Source organism: Dermochelys coriacea, chromosome 2 (assembly GCF_009764565.3).
Source record: "Dermochelys coriacea isolate rDerCor1 chromosome 2, rDerCor1.pri.v4, whole genome shotgun sequence".
Lineage (NCBI taxonomy): Eukaryota > Metazoa > Chordata > Testudines > Dermochelyidae > Dermochelys > Dermochelys coriacea.
This window is the reverse complement of record NC_050069.1, coordinates 263,927,021-263,943,749: the sequence shown is the minus strand read 5'-3', so window position 1 is coordinate 263,943,749 and position 16,729 is coordinate 263,927,021. Positions and strand designations below refer to the sequence as shown.

General features: G+C 42.4%; 1 protein-coding gene across 1 annotated transcript in view; it reads left to right on the top strand.

Moving 5' to 3' along the window:
- OBSCN (obscurin, cytoskeletal calmodulin and titin-interacting RhoGEF) overlaps positions 1–16,729 on the top strand; it is a 292,040-nt gene that overhangs the window by 103,639 nt on the left and 171,672 nt on the right. The window contains exons 39-46 of the mRNA XM_043509759.1: positions 303–569; positions 8,200–8,466; positions 9,117–9,383; positions 10,656–10,919; positions 11,479–11,745; positions 12,221–12,484; positions 13,465–13,731; positions 14,897–15,163. Of these exons, the coding sequence (XP_043365694.1) occupies positions 303–569; positions 8,200–8,466; positions 9,117–9,383; positions 10,656–10,919; positions 11,479–11,745; positions 12,221–12,484; positions 13,465–13,731; positions 14,897–15,163 (2,130 nt within the window). The remainder of the gene's footprint in view (positions 1–302; positions 570–8,199; positions 8,467–9,116; positions 9,384–10,655; positions 10,920–11,478; positions 11,746–12,220; positions 12,485–13,464; positions 13,732–14,896; positions 15,164–16,729) is intronic.

Genomic DNA, 16,729 nt, shown 5'->3' with positions numbered 1-16,729 from the left:
ACCCTAATATTCTATGATTCTATGAATTCTATAACAGACCATGGGCATACCTAATACAGGTGCCACTGAGAAAGGAGACTAATGACATTGTTTCTTTACAAGTGTCTGATTCTCAACAGCTTTGCTCCTTGTACAGTCGTGTACACACCTGTGCATGGTAGATGTAAAAGTGCTACTGTTCTGATCAGATCTCACTTCGGACAGCTGTAAATGATTGCAAAGCAGTGGAGACTTCGGTCCAGGGTGTTTAGAATGTACTTGAGGACTATGTTGGGCTAACCATTGGTTGTCACTTTCCTCAGAAAAACCCAATCGCTTTCTGAAGGAGCTTTCAGATCTGAAAGCTGATGAAAAAGGAGTCGCTGTTTTTATGTGTCAGACTGAGAAAGCCGCACCCACAGTGACCTGGCGGAAAGGGATGGTCGAGCTCAAGACAAGCAAGAAATATGAGATCATCCAGAAAGGGAACATCCTGCAGCTCACTATTAATGCCTTAGAGAAAAGTGACAGCGACACCTACACCTGCGATGTTGGCGAGGCTCAGTCTAGAGCCAAGCTGATCGTGCAAGGTATGAACGGCTTGAATGCATGACCAAGTACTGCACGACTGTCAGATGGCAGGAAGTGTGTGTGTTATAATGCTGAGCTCAACTTACTGGCAGCTGAGCACGGTGAGTTAAGGGATGCCAATCGGATTACAGCCTAGAGGCTCACGTTTTCAAAAGTGGCTAATGATTTTTGGCCCCTCCATTTTTTTTGGTGCCCAGATTGAGACTCCTTGAAGGAAGCTGACTTTCAGAAACTGCCTGAGCATTCACTCTTGAAAATCAGGACCCTTTAAGGTGACTTGAATTGGTCATCCAGAATCACTAGTCACTTTTGAAAATTTAGGCCTGAAATGCTATGGGTGCAATTTAAAAACTGGGCACGAGTATGTGTGTGTATATATGTGATTGATAGGATTTGTGGAGCAAAGGGGTGGTGGCGGATGTGTGTGTGGTTAGTTCTGCACAGGGCTTGTATGCAGAGTGGCTGCTGCAGTCTTCAGGAAGTGGTAATAGCTGGAGAATCCTTCTGCTGCCACGGAAGAAGGATTTGCTTCTCTTGAGCCCTGTGGCAAACCGCTGTCCCAAACCTGTGCACTTAGGCCAGGCATAAGATACATACTTTTGGCCCATTGGTATGTTTTATTCTGCGTTTTCAAGTAGCTGAATTAATTTTGTACCCTTCTGTAATTTAGGGTCGGTTGTACACTAATGCATATTAATTGGCCAGGTAAAGTGAGGCCTAATGCTTGACTCAATGGCATTTCTTTGTCTGTCTGTAATGTGATAACATCCATAGGGGAGAAGGGCACACAAAAATCTCCTGACCTGCGGAGAGAGTGGGAGGAGACAGTGGGAACCTTAGTAAGTGGACAGCTGGAAATGGGGAACTCACAGAGCCCTAGGTATGGGGAGATGAGAGATTTTTCTATCAGAATATCCTGATTCGTCAAAATCTAAACACTCCACAGGAGTGCAATGAGTTTAGCCTACAGAAGCAATGAATTGTGTGACCTTCCAGGTGGCCAAACAAAGCGAGGCCTAAAACTCCTCTGTTTCTATGTCAGTAATGCAATAACCTTTGAATACCACATCTGATCAAGTCTAACATTTCAGAGAATGCTCTAGGCACCGCTGGGATGAGCTCTATTGATTTTGGAGATAGTCAAAAAACCAGAACTCGGGGAAAGCCTAATTTCCACATAGTGCTCATTTTGGTGCTGCAGGCAGAGGAACATTGTGACATCAGAGGTAATTTAAGCAATCATCACTCCCTCCATCTAGTTAATCTGCATGCTTCAGTCCCATTGGTTGAAATGAATTGGTTGATATGGGTCAACAGCGTGCCCCTGTTGCCAAGAAGGCTAACGACATTTTGGGCTGTATAAGTTGGGGCATTGCCAGCAGATCAAGGGACGTGATCATTCCCCTCTATTCAGCATTGGTGAGGCCTCATCTGGAGTACTGTGTCCAGTTTTGAGCCCCACCCTACAAGAAGGACGTGGAAAAATAGGAAAGAGTCCAGTGGAGGGCAACAAAAATGATTAGGGGGCTGGAGCACATGATTTATGAGGAGAGGCTGAGGTAACTGGGATTAGTCAGTCTGCGGAAGAGAACAATGAGGGGGGATTTGATAGCAGCCTTCAACTACCTGAAGGGGGGATTCCCAAGAGGATGGATCTAGACTGTTCTCAGTGGTAGCAGATGACAGAACAAGGAGTAATGGTCTCAAGTTGCAGTGGGGGAGATTTAGGTTGGATTTTAGGAAAACCTTTTTCACTAGGAGGGTGGTGAAGCACCTAGGGAGGTGGTGGAATCTCCTTCCTTGGAGGTTAAGGCCCAGCTTGACAAAGCCTGGCTGGGATGATTTAGTTGGGGATTGGTCCTGCTTTGAGCAGCGGGTTGGTCTAGATGAGCTCCTGAGGACCTTTCCATCCCTGATATTCTATGATTCTATGAAATTGCAGGTCAGGATTGAGGTGCTTTGACAGAATTGGAGGGTGTGGGAGTTCAGGACTGGAATAGCAGGGGCTGTTTCAGATCTGGAGCTATATTGACCGAGGCAGGGTGAGGCTGCAGATTTGCACTGTGACTCCCTCCACGCTACACCTGCCTCAGGCAAGATTATGTACCTTTGCCCAGTCAAAACTGTTTTAGTTAATCTAAACGGTGCCCATTTGGTGGGGCAGGAAGAGGGATTCCTCAGCACCAAATAACAATTGTCAATGGGAAAGATGACCAAGGCAAGCAGCAGCATTAGGGTTTTCAGGTTAGGGTTACTGGAGGGAGTGAACGGTAACTGGTTGAGTTACCGCTGATGTCGCAATGTACAGAGGACCTCACGCACCTCTGATTGCAGCACCAAAAAGGCGCTATCAGGGGGAAATGGTTATTGAAATGAAACTGATGAAACAACAAAGAGAAGAGGAACAGCTCAGATTGACTTAACAATACAATTTTAGGTTCCGTGGCAGTGTCTTGTAAAATTGCTATGGATTCAGGGACAGACACTGCATTCTTGCCCCTCTGTAGCAGATCGAGCACTCACCAGCGCAGCGCCTCCTGCTGGTCGTCCATGAATTAGCTCGATTCCAGCACTCTGAGCACCCTCTGCTGGCTGGTGTCTCTTCTGGACCCTGGTGCCCCTTTCCCTTGGGGTTCTGCCCACTGCAGTGCCACCACACTCTGGGTCTGCCTCCCAGGGGAACTCCCAACCCTCTAAGCCCACCTTGCCTCAGTGGCTACTGCCCATCATCATCTAGCCCCCTTTCCCTGGGGCAAACTGTAGTCTGTGATGGCCACTCATCACTGGCAAGGGGGTTGGACCTGCTGCCTTTCTTGGCCCAGATGTCTCCCTGCAGCCCCAGTATCTCCTTTGGCCTTCAGCAAGGCCTCAGCCTGGGGATTCGCCAGGCCTGAGCTCCTCCCCAGCTCTGCCTGCCCTTCCCCAGCACTGCTCTGCTCTGCTCTGCTCTGCTTACCCTGTGCTCCTTCAAGCAGCTAGGTCCTTCCCACTCCAAGGCTGGAGTGAGACTGCCCCAGCTCCTCCGTTAGCCCTTATATTAAGGCCAGCTGTGACCTGATTGGGTGTGGCCACAGCTGCGGTTGCCCTTAACCCCTTTTCTAATTAGGTCCCAGCCACAGCCCTCTCCAAGGGCTGCTTTTAACCCCTGCTCTCCTGGAGTGGGGCAACTGCCCCACTACATCCTCCCATTATCTGCCAGTTGAGCTTACAAAAGAAACAGTGTACAACCTTTTAGCTTTCCAAAAGCACCAAATTACCCTATAATAGGGAGGACCCAGGGTCTTGCATAAGATGTCGTACAGCATCTGTTGCACAATGTGAAAGATTTCTAATGCCAGCTTTAAACAACTTTGTTGACCTATAAAATATTTGATTTAACCACTAGAAAGGACAATGTTATTAAGCTCAAATATATGACTGAAAATGTGGAACAAGCTTAGTCCATGAAAACTATGGGAGTACATTGGTTTTTGTGGTTCAGTAACACTTCTTGAATTTGTGTTGTAATTCACATTGACATCCGGAATATCTTTATGTATATATAATCTTTTTTTTTCTTGTTCTTAGACTGATTTCCAGGACTGCTTCTTGTTTTTCCTTTGACAGATAAATTACTAACATAGTTCCCAAATTAAATCTCCACTTATCAGTGTGTTTGTCATTTGGCTGTTTACAGAGAAGTTGGAGTCTGGCTGGTAGCACCGCTAAAGAAGAAAGTTGTATGTGGTCTAGCAAAATATGATAAATCCAGACAGGGGTTTTGGGAACATCCATTCAATGAACCTAGATGTCCAGAACACATGGCATATTAAGGGCCTCATTCTTTTCTCAGGTCCATATAATGGATTTCATTTCTGAAATTCTGGGGAGATTAAAATATTAGAATTGTAATTTTCCCCTGAGTGTGTACTGGGATCTTTACAAATCAATGACATGTAGTTTAGTGCCCTGAATTTGTCTTCATCCTGTTCTGGTGTGTCCCGTAAATATTTATTTTCTCTGAATTCTTTGATCAATAACAGTGGAATTGTATTTAAACCTTCTGTACCAAGAATTGTGTTCCTTTCACAAAAGCACTTGTGCTGGAGGTCATGTCATTGGCATTCCCCTTTGCCTTTATTTGAACACAGGGATAGAAGCAAAGGAGTCCAGCAATTGATATGTCTGTGTTCCTTTCAGGCCAGAAAATACTAATAACAGAAGATCTGGAAGATGTTGATGTGGTAGAAGGAGAATCTGCCGTGTTCAAATGCAGAATCTCTCCAGTAGAATATAGCAATGTGCAGTGGTTTTTGGATAAAACCCCACTCCATACCAATGAACTTAATGACATCCAGTCTCATCCTGGAGGATATCACTTGCTAACCTTGAAAAAACTGTCACTGAAGGATTCGGGGGTCATTACCTTTGAAGCTGGTGATAAGAAAACATCTGCCAGTTTGGTTGTTAAAGGTAATTCAAGCATAAAGGCCGCAGGAAGGGATAAAAAGAGTACAGGCCAGCACTGGGTAGTGGTATATGTGTGCAGGTGGAGAGATAGCAGTAAATGCTATAAATTAGGTCCTGTGATATGAGTTCTTTAGTTAGAGAAGTCAGTATTGAAAAACAAGGGGGGGAGAGAAAGAGAGAGAGGCAAATGGAGCGCGTCAATGAGGCCACATGACCTGAATGTAATGAATTTAGGATCCAGGCTGTGTACCTCTTGGAGTCATAAAAAAATACTTCAGTATGCAGAGCTGAGTATAATACTTGGTTTCTGCTGCATCAAATTGAACACTTTTTGAAGAATCACATGAACAGCTTAGAAAGGGTGAAACTTTGCACCATTTTATAAAATTGACATTGCTCTGCAGAATGGGCAGCTGTTTTCAGAAAGCAAAAAGCCGCTTTTACTAGCAAAATCCTGGCATTTAAGTGGCAAAAACTTGTGACAATCTGCTGGCAGAAACCAGTTTCTGATTCACTTCTTTAAAAACCACTGAGAAGTCAACAGTTGATTGGTTCTGACAAATTTGCATTGCCATGCGCTTCGTATCGGATCAGGTTTCTCACTGTGCACATGTACCCTTATTGTTTAGGCAGAAGCATCATGTTGTGCATTTTTCATATTGAAGGGGTTCTAGGGGAATTTTCCTGAACTAGTGAAATTCATGCTTCTCCCTAGTTAATGTTAAACCATGCCTGTTGTAGGTGACTTATCCCTGATTCATATTCTTTCACAGAGACATTTGGCCCCTGGATTTTGCCATACTGTACCAGGCATTTTCAAAACCATGTCTACAGGTAGAAAGCCCCACTATAAGGGCTTAATGCCTCCCACCCCCAAATTGTTCTTTTGCGATAATGAAGTTGCAGAATATTGAACCATATCTTTGGTATAAATAATCACATGTAAGGAATGTGCTGCTCCCCTCCCTCTGAAAATCTCAGACAAGTTTTATGTGATTCTAGAGAAAGCCTGCATCATTACAAAGGAGCTTGCTGATGCCAAAGTCTTTGAGGGAGAGGATGCCTTTCTTCATTGTGAAACCTCCAAATCAGACAGCCCGGTAAAGTGGTGCAAAGATGGGAAGACCCTTAGAAACTCCTCTAAGTATAAGATCAGCCGGTCGGGATTTGAAGCCACGCTTGTCATTCATGGGACAGAAGAGAGAGACAGTGGCAGATATGAGTGTGAGGCTGGAACAGCTAAAAGTAGTGCAGTTGTCACTGTCAAGGGTAAGGAAGTTTGGAGTGATGCTTCCTAACATAAAGGTCAAAATAACAATTTAACATCTGGCTGCAACTGAACTGAAAATTAACTCCATCTCTTCACACTGTAATGCAGGATATGTTCTGACTAACTCAGCTGGACAGCCTCCAGACAGGTGAAAAAGTGTAAAATAGACAAAACATTTGTTCTGAGATTGAAATGAGCTTCGGAGTGCAAGGATAGGCTGGGGCTGGAGCTGGGTGAAGTTTACTGAACTGAAAGGAAAATACCCTTCTCAGTTATGCTCATTGATTTTCAGTCAGCTTCCTTATGTGTGCTCATCTCCCGTGAATGTCAGTTCTCCAGGTACATGGGGAGAGCACCATTTAGAACTGAGTTCTGGAGTGCAGGATTTTGCCCTAAGAATGGAAGGAAGAACTATCTTAACAATGTGACAAATGTGTCTTTGTAGTTGTTACTCATCTTGTTACTCAGTCCCCTAGTACCACACTAGGGGACTGATCCAACTCCCATTAAAGACAATAGAAACACTCCCATTGGTTTCAATAGGAACTGGCTCTGACACTTGTGAGGAGAGGATTTTTTTATCAAGAAAAAGAAATGCAATGTTTTATGTTACACAGCAGCTACAATAGATTTGAAATTTCTCCTCTTGAGGGTTAAAGGATTTAAGCGAATGGATTCAAGAGATCTGCAGTAGAACAGTAGATGTAGATGGCCCATGGGATAAGGACACATGCTATATCACATTGTACTGCCATGCCCCGTCCAGCTATGAACCCATGAAATTTACTCAAGAGTTCCAGAATGATGAAGTGGTAGATAAAGGCAGGGCTCTGTGAAAGGGGTGTGTGCACCGAAGTAGGGCTGAAAGTGGAATGGAGGAAAGGAGCTGTCGTTCTTCAGCCAAGCAACTAGTGTGTGATGAATCAGAAAGTGTAAGTGCCATGCTGCATATTCATAACCTTGTGCTAGAAGACAATAGTGAACACGTTTGTGAAAACAGAGACCATCAAGCACCAGCACTTTCTACTGTGACTGATCTGAAGCAGGAAACCCCACCAGATGTTTCCTCTTTCCTCTTCCACAGTCAACACTAACAGAAACTTTGGATGCCACCTACTCTTCACTAATTCACTTTGCAGTCTGAAATCACTGTTTCTGACAGAGGCTGTGTGGCAATCTTCAGTGGGACTCTTTTATTTATCTGCTCACCTTTCTCTCTGTGTATGCTTTGCAGTGTTTGCTACGTTAGTACATCTTCATGTCTGATAAAAATGTGTTAGGCTTCCTATAAGGAGAAGGGATCCTTGACTGGGAAAACTAATGTGTCAGCTATTGTTTGTCATGCTGTTTGTCCTATCCTTGTGTTCTCTTTCTGTATGTATTATTTTACCTTGCTAGTTCTCTTTTTTTATATGTCAATGGGCTAGCTCTGAACACCTGTCCGGAGAGTAGTCCAACTTCTCACATCCCTGACTGCAAAATGTAGTACTAGAGAAAGGATACCTTTAACTAACCGCAGTGACAAAAATGGTGTAAAACAGTTCCCCTCTTCTGTGTATTCAGTAGTTCACAGCATGAAGCAGACATGCAAATAGCGATACAGGGGAATTGAAGGTGTCCAGTTTCTCTCACGATTGGGCCCGTAGAGAGTCTCCACATTACGAGAGACTGAGATCTCATACTATTAAGTGTTTAAACCATTTAAATAATATTTGTGTTGTTATTAAAAATATATTGCACTGACAGCTGGAGATGGATTATTAAAATCTAAGCACTTTTTCATCCTGACATTCTGTGATTCTACATCTTACGTGAAAGGGCTCATGTGGGATGAAGCAAAAAGGGGGAAAGTGATTTCCAGGCACTCTTGTTTTCTTCAATGGTCACACTCTGCAATTCTACATTTTTAGCTCTGCCAGTTCATTTCAAACGAGAACTCCAGAATGAGGAAGCTAAAGAAGGAAGTCAAGTCAAACTGACCTGTGAGCTGAGCAAACTTGGCATCCCAGTAAAATGGACAAAGGGAGATACAGTTCTACAACCCAGTGACAAGTATGAGTTAAAGCAACACGGCACTGTTGCAGAGCTCATTATTCAAGATGCCAAATCAATAGATGCTGGAGACTATAGCTGCAGCACTGGAGAACAAAAGACAACTGCTCGGGTGAAAGTAAATGGTAGGCAGAGCTGGTAGATTTCAATTTATTTTACTTATGCAGTACTTAATATATGTGCTATAATTTAATGGCAGTTCTTTATTATAGAGGAGCCAGTTATGGGTCCATAATTAAGGTTTAACAATAATATATGTACTCAGTAATATCTGTATTGCTTTAGTGCAATTTCACATTACACTAAAGCAATGTGGGTGATTTATCCCCTGTTGTCCAGTTCCAGCTTCTGGCATTTGGAAGTTTAGGGACATGTAGAGCATAGGGTTGCATCCCTGACAATCTTGGCTAATAGCCATTGATGAACCTAGCCTCCATGAACTTATTTAATTCTTTTTGGAACCCAGATATACTTTTGGCCTTCACAACATCTCCTGGCAATGAGTTCCACAGGTTGACTGTGCACTGTACGAAGAAGTTCTTCCTTTTGTTTGTTTTATACAATTGAAAGGAATTTGCACTTGTTCCACACCCGAATACACCACACTGCCAGTCACAAGTCCAATAATAATAAGAATACTTCCTCTTAGTTTCAAACATACTGGCCATCTTTCTTGACTGCTGTTGAAAGGGTAGACCATATCAGAGCATTGTCATATGGGAGTGGTGGACATGGTCTGTACACAATATTGATCACCTCTGGTTGTATATTTTAGCTCTGCCAGTCCTTTTTAAACAAAACCTGCAGAATAGAGAAATGGAAGAGGGGAGCACCGTAGCTTTGCGCTGTGAGATCACTAAACCCGATGCTGGAGTGGTGTGGAAGAAGGGAGGAGCCATACTCCAGGAGAGTGCCAAGTATGAGCTGAACCAGAAGGGTTGTGTGGCAGAGCTGCTCATTCACAATGCAGAGCTGGAGGATGCTGGAAGATACACCTGTGATACTGGAGACCAGCAGACGACTGCTCAAGTCAAAATCCACGGTAGAGGTTTTCATCACTTTCTGTTGTTGTTATTAATCATGTTTATTATGATAATGCCTAGGGACTGACTAAAATGGGTACCATTGTGCAAGCTGCTGAACAAACACAGAGGGGCCAATAGACCCTGCCCCAAAGAGCTGATAGTTTAGATAGAGAAGACTGATGACGGGTTGGGGGGAAGGACGTAATACATAAGCAGAGCAATCGGTGGCAAACATCGTGTTAGTTCCAAGATTTTCTGGGAGGGATGTGAGAGGTTAGTTGGCAGCTTTAAAATACAAAGACAAAAGAAAGGAGAGGGAATATTGAAGGGAAGGGGATGGTTGGGCAAGGAAGGAAAGACGGAGAGTATGAGGAGCAGATGTGGAGTGATGCTGAGGTGAGGAGTCCGTGAGGGAGGGCTGGAGCAAACTGCCAATCAGCACAAGGCAGCAAATGTCCAGTCAAACCTGTAAAAAGTATTTTGATGACATCGCCAGTGTTCAAAGTCCCCGGCTTAAACAGCTTCTGCAGAGGCTCCTAAGAGTCCGAACAGGTTGAGTCTCTGGCTAACTCGTCCCTACAATTTCTCTCACCAAAGCCACATATATGGAGGGAGGAGAGCCACTGCATAGGGTCTTAGTGGGCCCAGGGCAAGGGGCTTCCCCTGCACAGTTAGGGATCTGGAGGTCGGGTGGAGGGTCTGAGGGAGAGGCAGCCAAGGCTGGTCCCTGCTTTTCTGTTGTGTTCTCTAGGTATCCCTTCTATCCAGGAATATCATTCAAAGACCTTTTGTTGACAACATAATATCTGTCAGAGGCTTTGAAATAATTATTGCAGTAAAACCTCTTTTCTGCTTTGGAGTAAGGCACTAGGCTGAACTCGACAATCTAGCTGAAAGGCCCTGTGGGGCAAGATATCTGATTTTAAAGAACAGTTTTTTGCAGGGAGTTAAAAAGCAGGTTCTTTGGCAGAGTAACTGCTTGGCAACAGTTATTTTAAATTGTGTTTAATTCTTTCCCCGTCCCCCAAAAATTAATTGTGTGCGAATGAATATGCCAATTTATCAGGTCTGGAGACAGACCCCTCCATTTATCCAGGCTTTTCCTTAAGTGCCAGCTCACTTTCCCTTTTTATCTAGCCTTTCGGCCATGCCATCCTTGTCAATATCCTTATAAAGTCATGGCACTGAAAGAGAGTCATGTAACTGTTCCTTGTCTCAGTGTACGCCATATACAGTTGCAACCATATTTCGTTGATGCACATCATATAAATGCCTGCTTCCTCCTTCAGCCCTGCCTGCGCTCATCAAAGAAGAACTGAAGAATTTGGAAGCCACAGAAGGTGGAACAGCCACTCTGTGCTGTGAGCTGAGCAAAGCCGCTCCAGTGGAGTGGAAGAAGGGGCCCAAGGGGCTTAGGCCAAGTGGCAAATACAGAATGAGACAAGAAGGCACCATTGCTGAGCTGATCATCCATGATGTAGATCTGAAGGATGCTGGAGATTACACATGTGTATTTGGAGATCAAAAAACCACAGCAACCTTAACAGTGAATGGTAAAAAGTCATTAAAAAAATGACATTCCTGAGAGTCCCCCCCCATCTATTTCCTAACAAAATTTACCTGTGTCCTATTGTCCTTCTCTTTGTTCTTCTTTGCACATCACGCTGTGCCTCCTATGTCCATTTGTCCTCTACCCTGACAGAATTCAGTGCATGTGTGTGCAATATAAAGTCTTCTAAAGACAAAGAGCATGCACGTATATTTTACTGAATTGGTACTGAAGCATGAGATCCCTTGGGCAATTATCAACCTCTCTGTTAAGGGAATTAAGTACAGTCAATCACTTTCATGATAGTACAGTCTATCACTACCTCTGTTGACTGTCACAAAAGTCTTGCTTTACTGGGGACTTAGTTTTCAGGTAGCTTGTTCTCTAGGATTCAGTTGTTTCCAGCTAGACGAATGCCAGATCATACTTGGTGTAAGAGTGTTGTGATGAGGCCCGTGGCATTAAAAAATAAATTACAGTTCAGTCATTGCCCGAGGAAGACACTTCATAGTTCCGAGTTTGTGGCATTTGGATGAAATATTTGTTCGTTCTGTGTCCCTCAGCCCGACCTGTACATTTCAAAAAGGAACTGAAGAATGAAGAGGCCACTGAGAGTGGAACAGCCACACTGCAGTGCGAGCTGACCAAGGCTGTTGACTCAGTTGAGTGGCTGAAGGATCAAAAGGTGCTGAAACCAAGTGGCAAATACAGGATGAGGCAGGAAGGCCGCTTTGCTGAGTTGATTATCCAAGACCTAGATTTGGCGGATGCTGGAGATTACACTTGTGTGTGTGGCGACCAGAAGACAACAGCTGCTTTAACAGTGAATGGTAAATGTGCCCAAAATTAAATAGGTTGTTTTATATTTATCTCCTCTGTGGAACTCACGATGTTGGCATTCAGCATTCACACTGATCCATGGCTGCTCCTCTCATCCCTTGTTTGCTGCAGTTTTGGAAAGAGGACTCATATCCTCAGCTTTGTGGTGACATTGGGTCACCTTGATAAAGAACATTCCCCCCCAACCCCCCGTGTGGTATTGGTTTGCCACAGTCCAGCTATGTTCCCTCATTTCTTTTCCTTCTATATGCACAACTTATTCTCATCCTTATTGCTACAAGCTGGCTCCATTCTAGGAATGATGCACATGTATTTAACTGTATATTTTACTTAGTTTCCTTCTTTTAGGGCTTTAAAATGTGTGAATGGAAAAAAAATGGTTATCACGATCTGATGACCCACAAAAAAATCCTACTCACTGCATTCTGTATCTGATACAGTCTCTATCTATATTGCATTCTTCAGCCTTGCCTGCATTTTTCCAAGAAGAACTGAATAACAAGGAAGTTTCAGAGGGTGAGACAGTCACTCTGCACTGTAAATTGAGCAAGCCCGCCCCAGTGGAGTGGAAGAAGGGACAAAAGGCTCTCAGACCAAGTGAAAAATGCAAAATAAGACAGGAGGGTCCCTTTGCTGAACTGTCGATCCTTGATCTGGATTTGATGGATGCTGGAGATTACACTTGTGTGTGTGGAGAACAGCAGACTACAGCGACCTTGACAGTGAATGGTAAAAAGAAACATGCAGCAGATGTGCCAGATGAAACGATATAACTCTATAATTTCCTCCCCTTTAAAATTCCTTTTCCAATATAATGTTTAATCCTCATCTTCATTCCACCCCCGGTATCCCTGTGTCTTTAATTTCTTTATCTTTCTTTGCATTCTCCCTCTTGAGAGCTGCATGTAATTGCATTCATAGGTATTATATGTACAAATATCAAAGGTAGTACAGACACCTAAATGTTTCTTTTCCCCAACTCAGATACAAATTCAGTCTAGTCTTTTGGTCTGTATATGTGCTGGTTTGAAAGTTTTTCCTTAGGGATTGTGTTATAAAATGGGACTAGATTATCTCACTTCAAATGACTGGGAATGTTGGATCAGTGTTCCTACGGTGACCAGATGATGATGATCATCTTATGCCATTACGTAAAGGATAGTTTAGTGAAAATGATCGATTTTTTTTTATGCTGTGGTAGATTCTGTCACTTATTTTGAACTGTTTCTTTGCCCCTCTAAAATATTTTAGCACTGCAAAAAGTTGGCACCGTGGTTTCTAGTTATATTTCCTTCTAAAGAGTTCTGTTTTAGAGAGAACACAGACACTGTAATAAACCAGATACTAATCTGCATGGGTATTATTTATGTCAAGGGAAAACATTTTGGGCCTGATATTGAAAAGCGGCCTCTGATTGTACTCCTGTGATTTTGCTGAGACAAATACTAATGGTTATGTAGCATTTTGATATATAATCACCTGATTTTTATCAACCGATCAGATTGATAGATGTTGAAATGCTATAAAATAACCCTACGCAATTGAGGGCACAAAATCAGAAGCCTGACTGAGACCTTTTTCTTTAAAAAAAATCAGTCTTTGGGGCTACAGTGACAGCATTGATTTAGATAACTAACAGAAGAGAGCATTCGTAGTTCTGAGTTTATCCATTCTGATGCCCTTCTGTCCATATCACATTCATTCTGCAGTTCTGCCTATAATTTTCACCAAAGAAATGAAGAATCAAGAAGCTACAGAAGGTGAAAGTGCCATTCTGTACTGCGAGCTAAACAAGGTTGCTCCTACCGTGGAGTGGAAGAAGGGACACAAGACCCTCAAACTGAGCGACAAGTATAAAATGAGACGGGAAGGTGTTGTTGTTGAGTTGATAATCCAAGACCTAGAAGTGACAGATGCTGGAAATTATACTTGTGTGTGTGGAGACCAACAGACCATGGCGGCTGTAACTGTAAATGGTAAAAGAAGAAGCATGCTAAAAATAATTCCATTTTCCCCTCCATTGGTTTGGATAGACTCACTCCTTTCCTGATGTAACCTATAGGTCTTTTTCATCCCTCGCCAAGGTCCTGATCCAAAGCTCATAGAAGTCAATGAAAAGTTACTCAATGACTTCAGTCAGGTTTGGATCAAGCTCTTACACAGACACAAAACAGTGAGTATAGATAAGAATTGGACAAACCCATAAGAATGGGACCCTGCATAGCCAGAACTGCTGCGGCTTTTCTGTTTCCAGGCCATTGTTTCTTCACTGGAAGTTTCTTTGTTGGAGTTACTATTCTCCTCATTCTCCCAATAAGCTGTTAGCTTAGTAAGGCCTATAGCCTGACTCATATTTAGGCTTTACAACAAACTGAAAAGTTACATCACTGCATCCCATTCTGTCCTTAAGAAAAATTGATTCTTTCCCTGTGCTACAGCTTTGCAACAGAAAAGTGATTACATACAGTCCTGTATGTAAAGGGCATTGCTGTAGAGTTCCCATGCTCTCACAATTAGAGCTGCTCAAAACTTTTCATGTGGAAAGTTTTCCCACTGAAAAATATAGTTTTGCTGAAACAGACATTTATTTTTATGGGGAATAAGGTCAAATCAGGTGAAATTTTTTTTTGTTCCCTTCAGGATATTTCTAAACAAAATTTCCTTTTCAAATTAACATTTCAAAATGAGACTTTGTTTGTTTTGACTTAGAGTGTCATTTCATTTTGTGTAGAAATCTCAGGTTGAAACAAGAAAAAATTCATTTTGAAACTTCTCATGGGAAAACCAAAATGTTTCAACTGAAAAGTTTTGAATGAAGATTTTTTCATTTGAAATTTCACAGGGGAAAAAATGGTTTTTTGACCTGCTCTTCTGATCCTCTTACCCACTTCCTTCTGTAATGATTTGTGATGATTGTGAGGCTTCTACTCCTTTCTACAAATACTGTGTTTCTGGGGATGGGGGTTATCTGATTATCTATTTTTTTCTCATATTGATTATATGAGATCAGTGAAGCTGGTCTAATGAGAGCTGATGGTCCAGTTCTGATAACTCAGGAGGAATTAACTGGAAAATGAGGGGAACATTTAGTTTTGACTTTTCCCATTTTTAAATCCAACTGTCCTTATTGCTGTCCCTCAGTCCTGCCTGCATTTTTCAAAGAGGGACTGAAGAATAAGGAAGCCTCAGAAGGTGCAACAGCCACTCTGCACTGTGAACTGAGCAAAGTCCCTGTCCTCGTGGAGTGGAAGAAGGGGCAAAAAACGCTCAAACCCAGTGAAAAGTACAGAATGCGACAGGAAGCTGCCATTGCAGAGCTGTTTATCCGTGACCTGGATGTACAAGACACAGATGATTATACCTGTGTGTGTGGAGACCAGAAGACCTCTGCTGTCTTGACAGTCCATGGTAAACAAAAATTCCACCTTACAAGAGAAATATTCCAGAGAGCTTCACTCCCTTTGGAATTCCCTTCCTGACCTGTTTTACTGTTAGTTTTCACCTTTCCTTTTTTTTCTTTCTATAGGTTTCAGAGTAGCAGCCGTGTTAGTCTATATTCGCAAAAAGAAAAGGAGTACTTGTGGCACCCTAGAGTCTAACAAATTTATCTGAGCATAAGCTTTCGTGAGTTACAGCTCACTTCATCGGAATGCATCTCACGAAAGCTTATGCTCAAATAAATTTGTTAGTCTCTAAGGTGCCACAAGTACTCCTTTTCTTTCTATAGTACCCATCTGTATTTCATTTCACCTCACCTTGTCTCTTGGTATTAAAATAATCTTCCATATTGTGAACTAAAAGGGGGTACAGATGCCTTCCTTTTCTAGATCCATTTTGTGTTTTTACAGAGTAAAAACTTTATCTGTACTTAGTAAGGCCAACATTTTATAGGCCCCTAAGAATGTACTTAGGCTTCTAAATAAAAGTGGCCTGATTTTCAAAGGATTTGAATACTCGCAACTCTGATTGAAGTCAATGGATTTCAGTGCCTGACTTGAGGAAACCATATCTGAAAATTTTGGCTTCCATTTGGTTATGGACTTTTTGGAGGAATCAGACCCTCAGGATTAAATGGTTCCCAGTATTTCTTGGGAGTGACAGTGATATGTGCTAATGATGAAATTACAACATCCAATCTGATGGCTGCCGATGGTAATTTTATTGTTAGTTTTGCTGTCATGAGCTGTTGTCCTGGAACTAGGAGTGCTGGGAGTACTGCCACACGCCCTGGCTTAAAGTCAAAAGCCAAATACATGGTTTCCATGATTTTCATCATCAGCACCCCCATTATAAAAATTGTTCCAGCACCCTTGGTGGTGAGTGATACAAAACAGTCTTAATTACACTATCAGCAGTGTTAATTTATTTATAGTGCCGATCAACGGGTAAATCTTAAGAGACCCTGTTCAGTTTAGATAAGTCTCAAAGTTCAGATGCTTCTGAAATCATAGTTTAACCTTTGAAGCACGTCTATGTCCTGTCCCCTTTCCCTGCATTTTATTCCTTCCTTCTTTCTCCCAACCCAAATGCTGTCTTCTCTTTCACACCAAGCCCACACTTCCTTTGCCCCACAAACTATCTTCTGTACAATTATTTATAAGCCCATTAAAAACCTTATTACTGATTGTTTGAATACTTCTCAAGAAAGGTATCTTTGATACTGAACTGACAATTATCATATTCTGGAAGTTATGTCTTAATGCCATACGTATGGTTAGGCTGCTAAATCAATATCTAAAGAGACAAGGTGGGTGAGGTAATGTATTTTTATTGGGCCAACTTCTTTTGGTGAGAGAGATTCTGTGTAAGATTGAAAGCTAGTCTCTCTCAACAACAGAAATTGGTCCAATAAAAGGTATTACCTCACACACCTTCTCTCTCTAGTATCCTGGGACCAACACAGCTACAACAACACTGCATAAATCAAGATCTCATAATTTAAAAGAAAGGTATAAATTAAAGTCTGAGTTAATG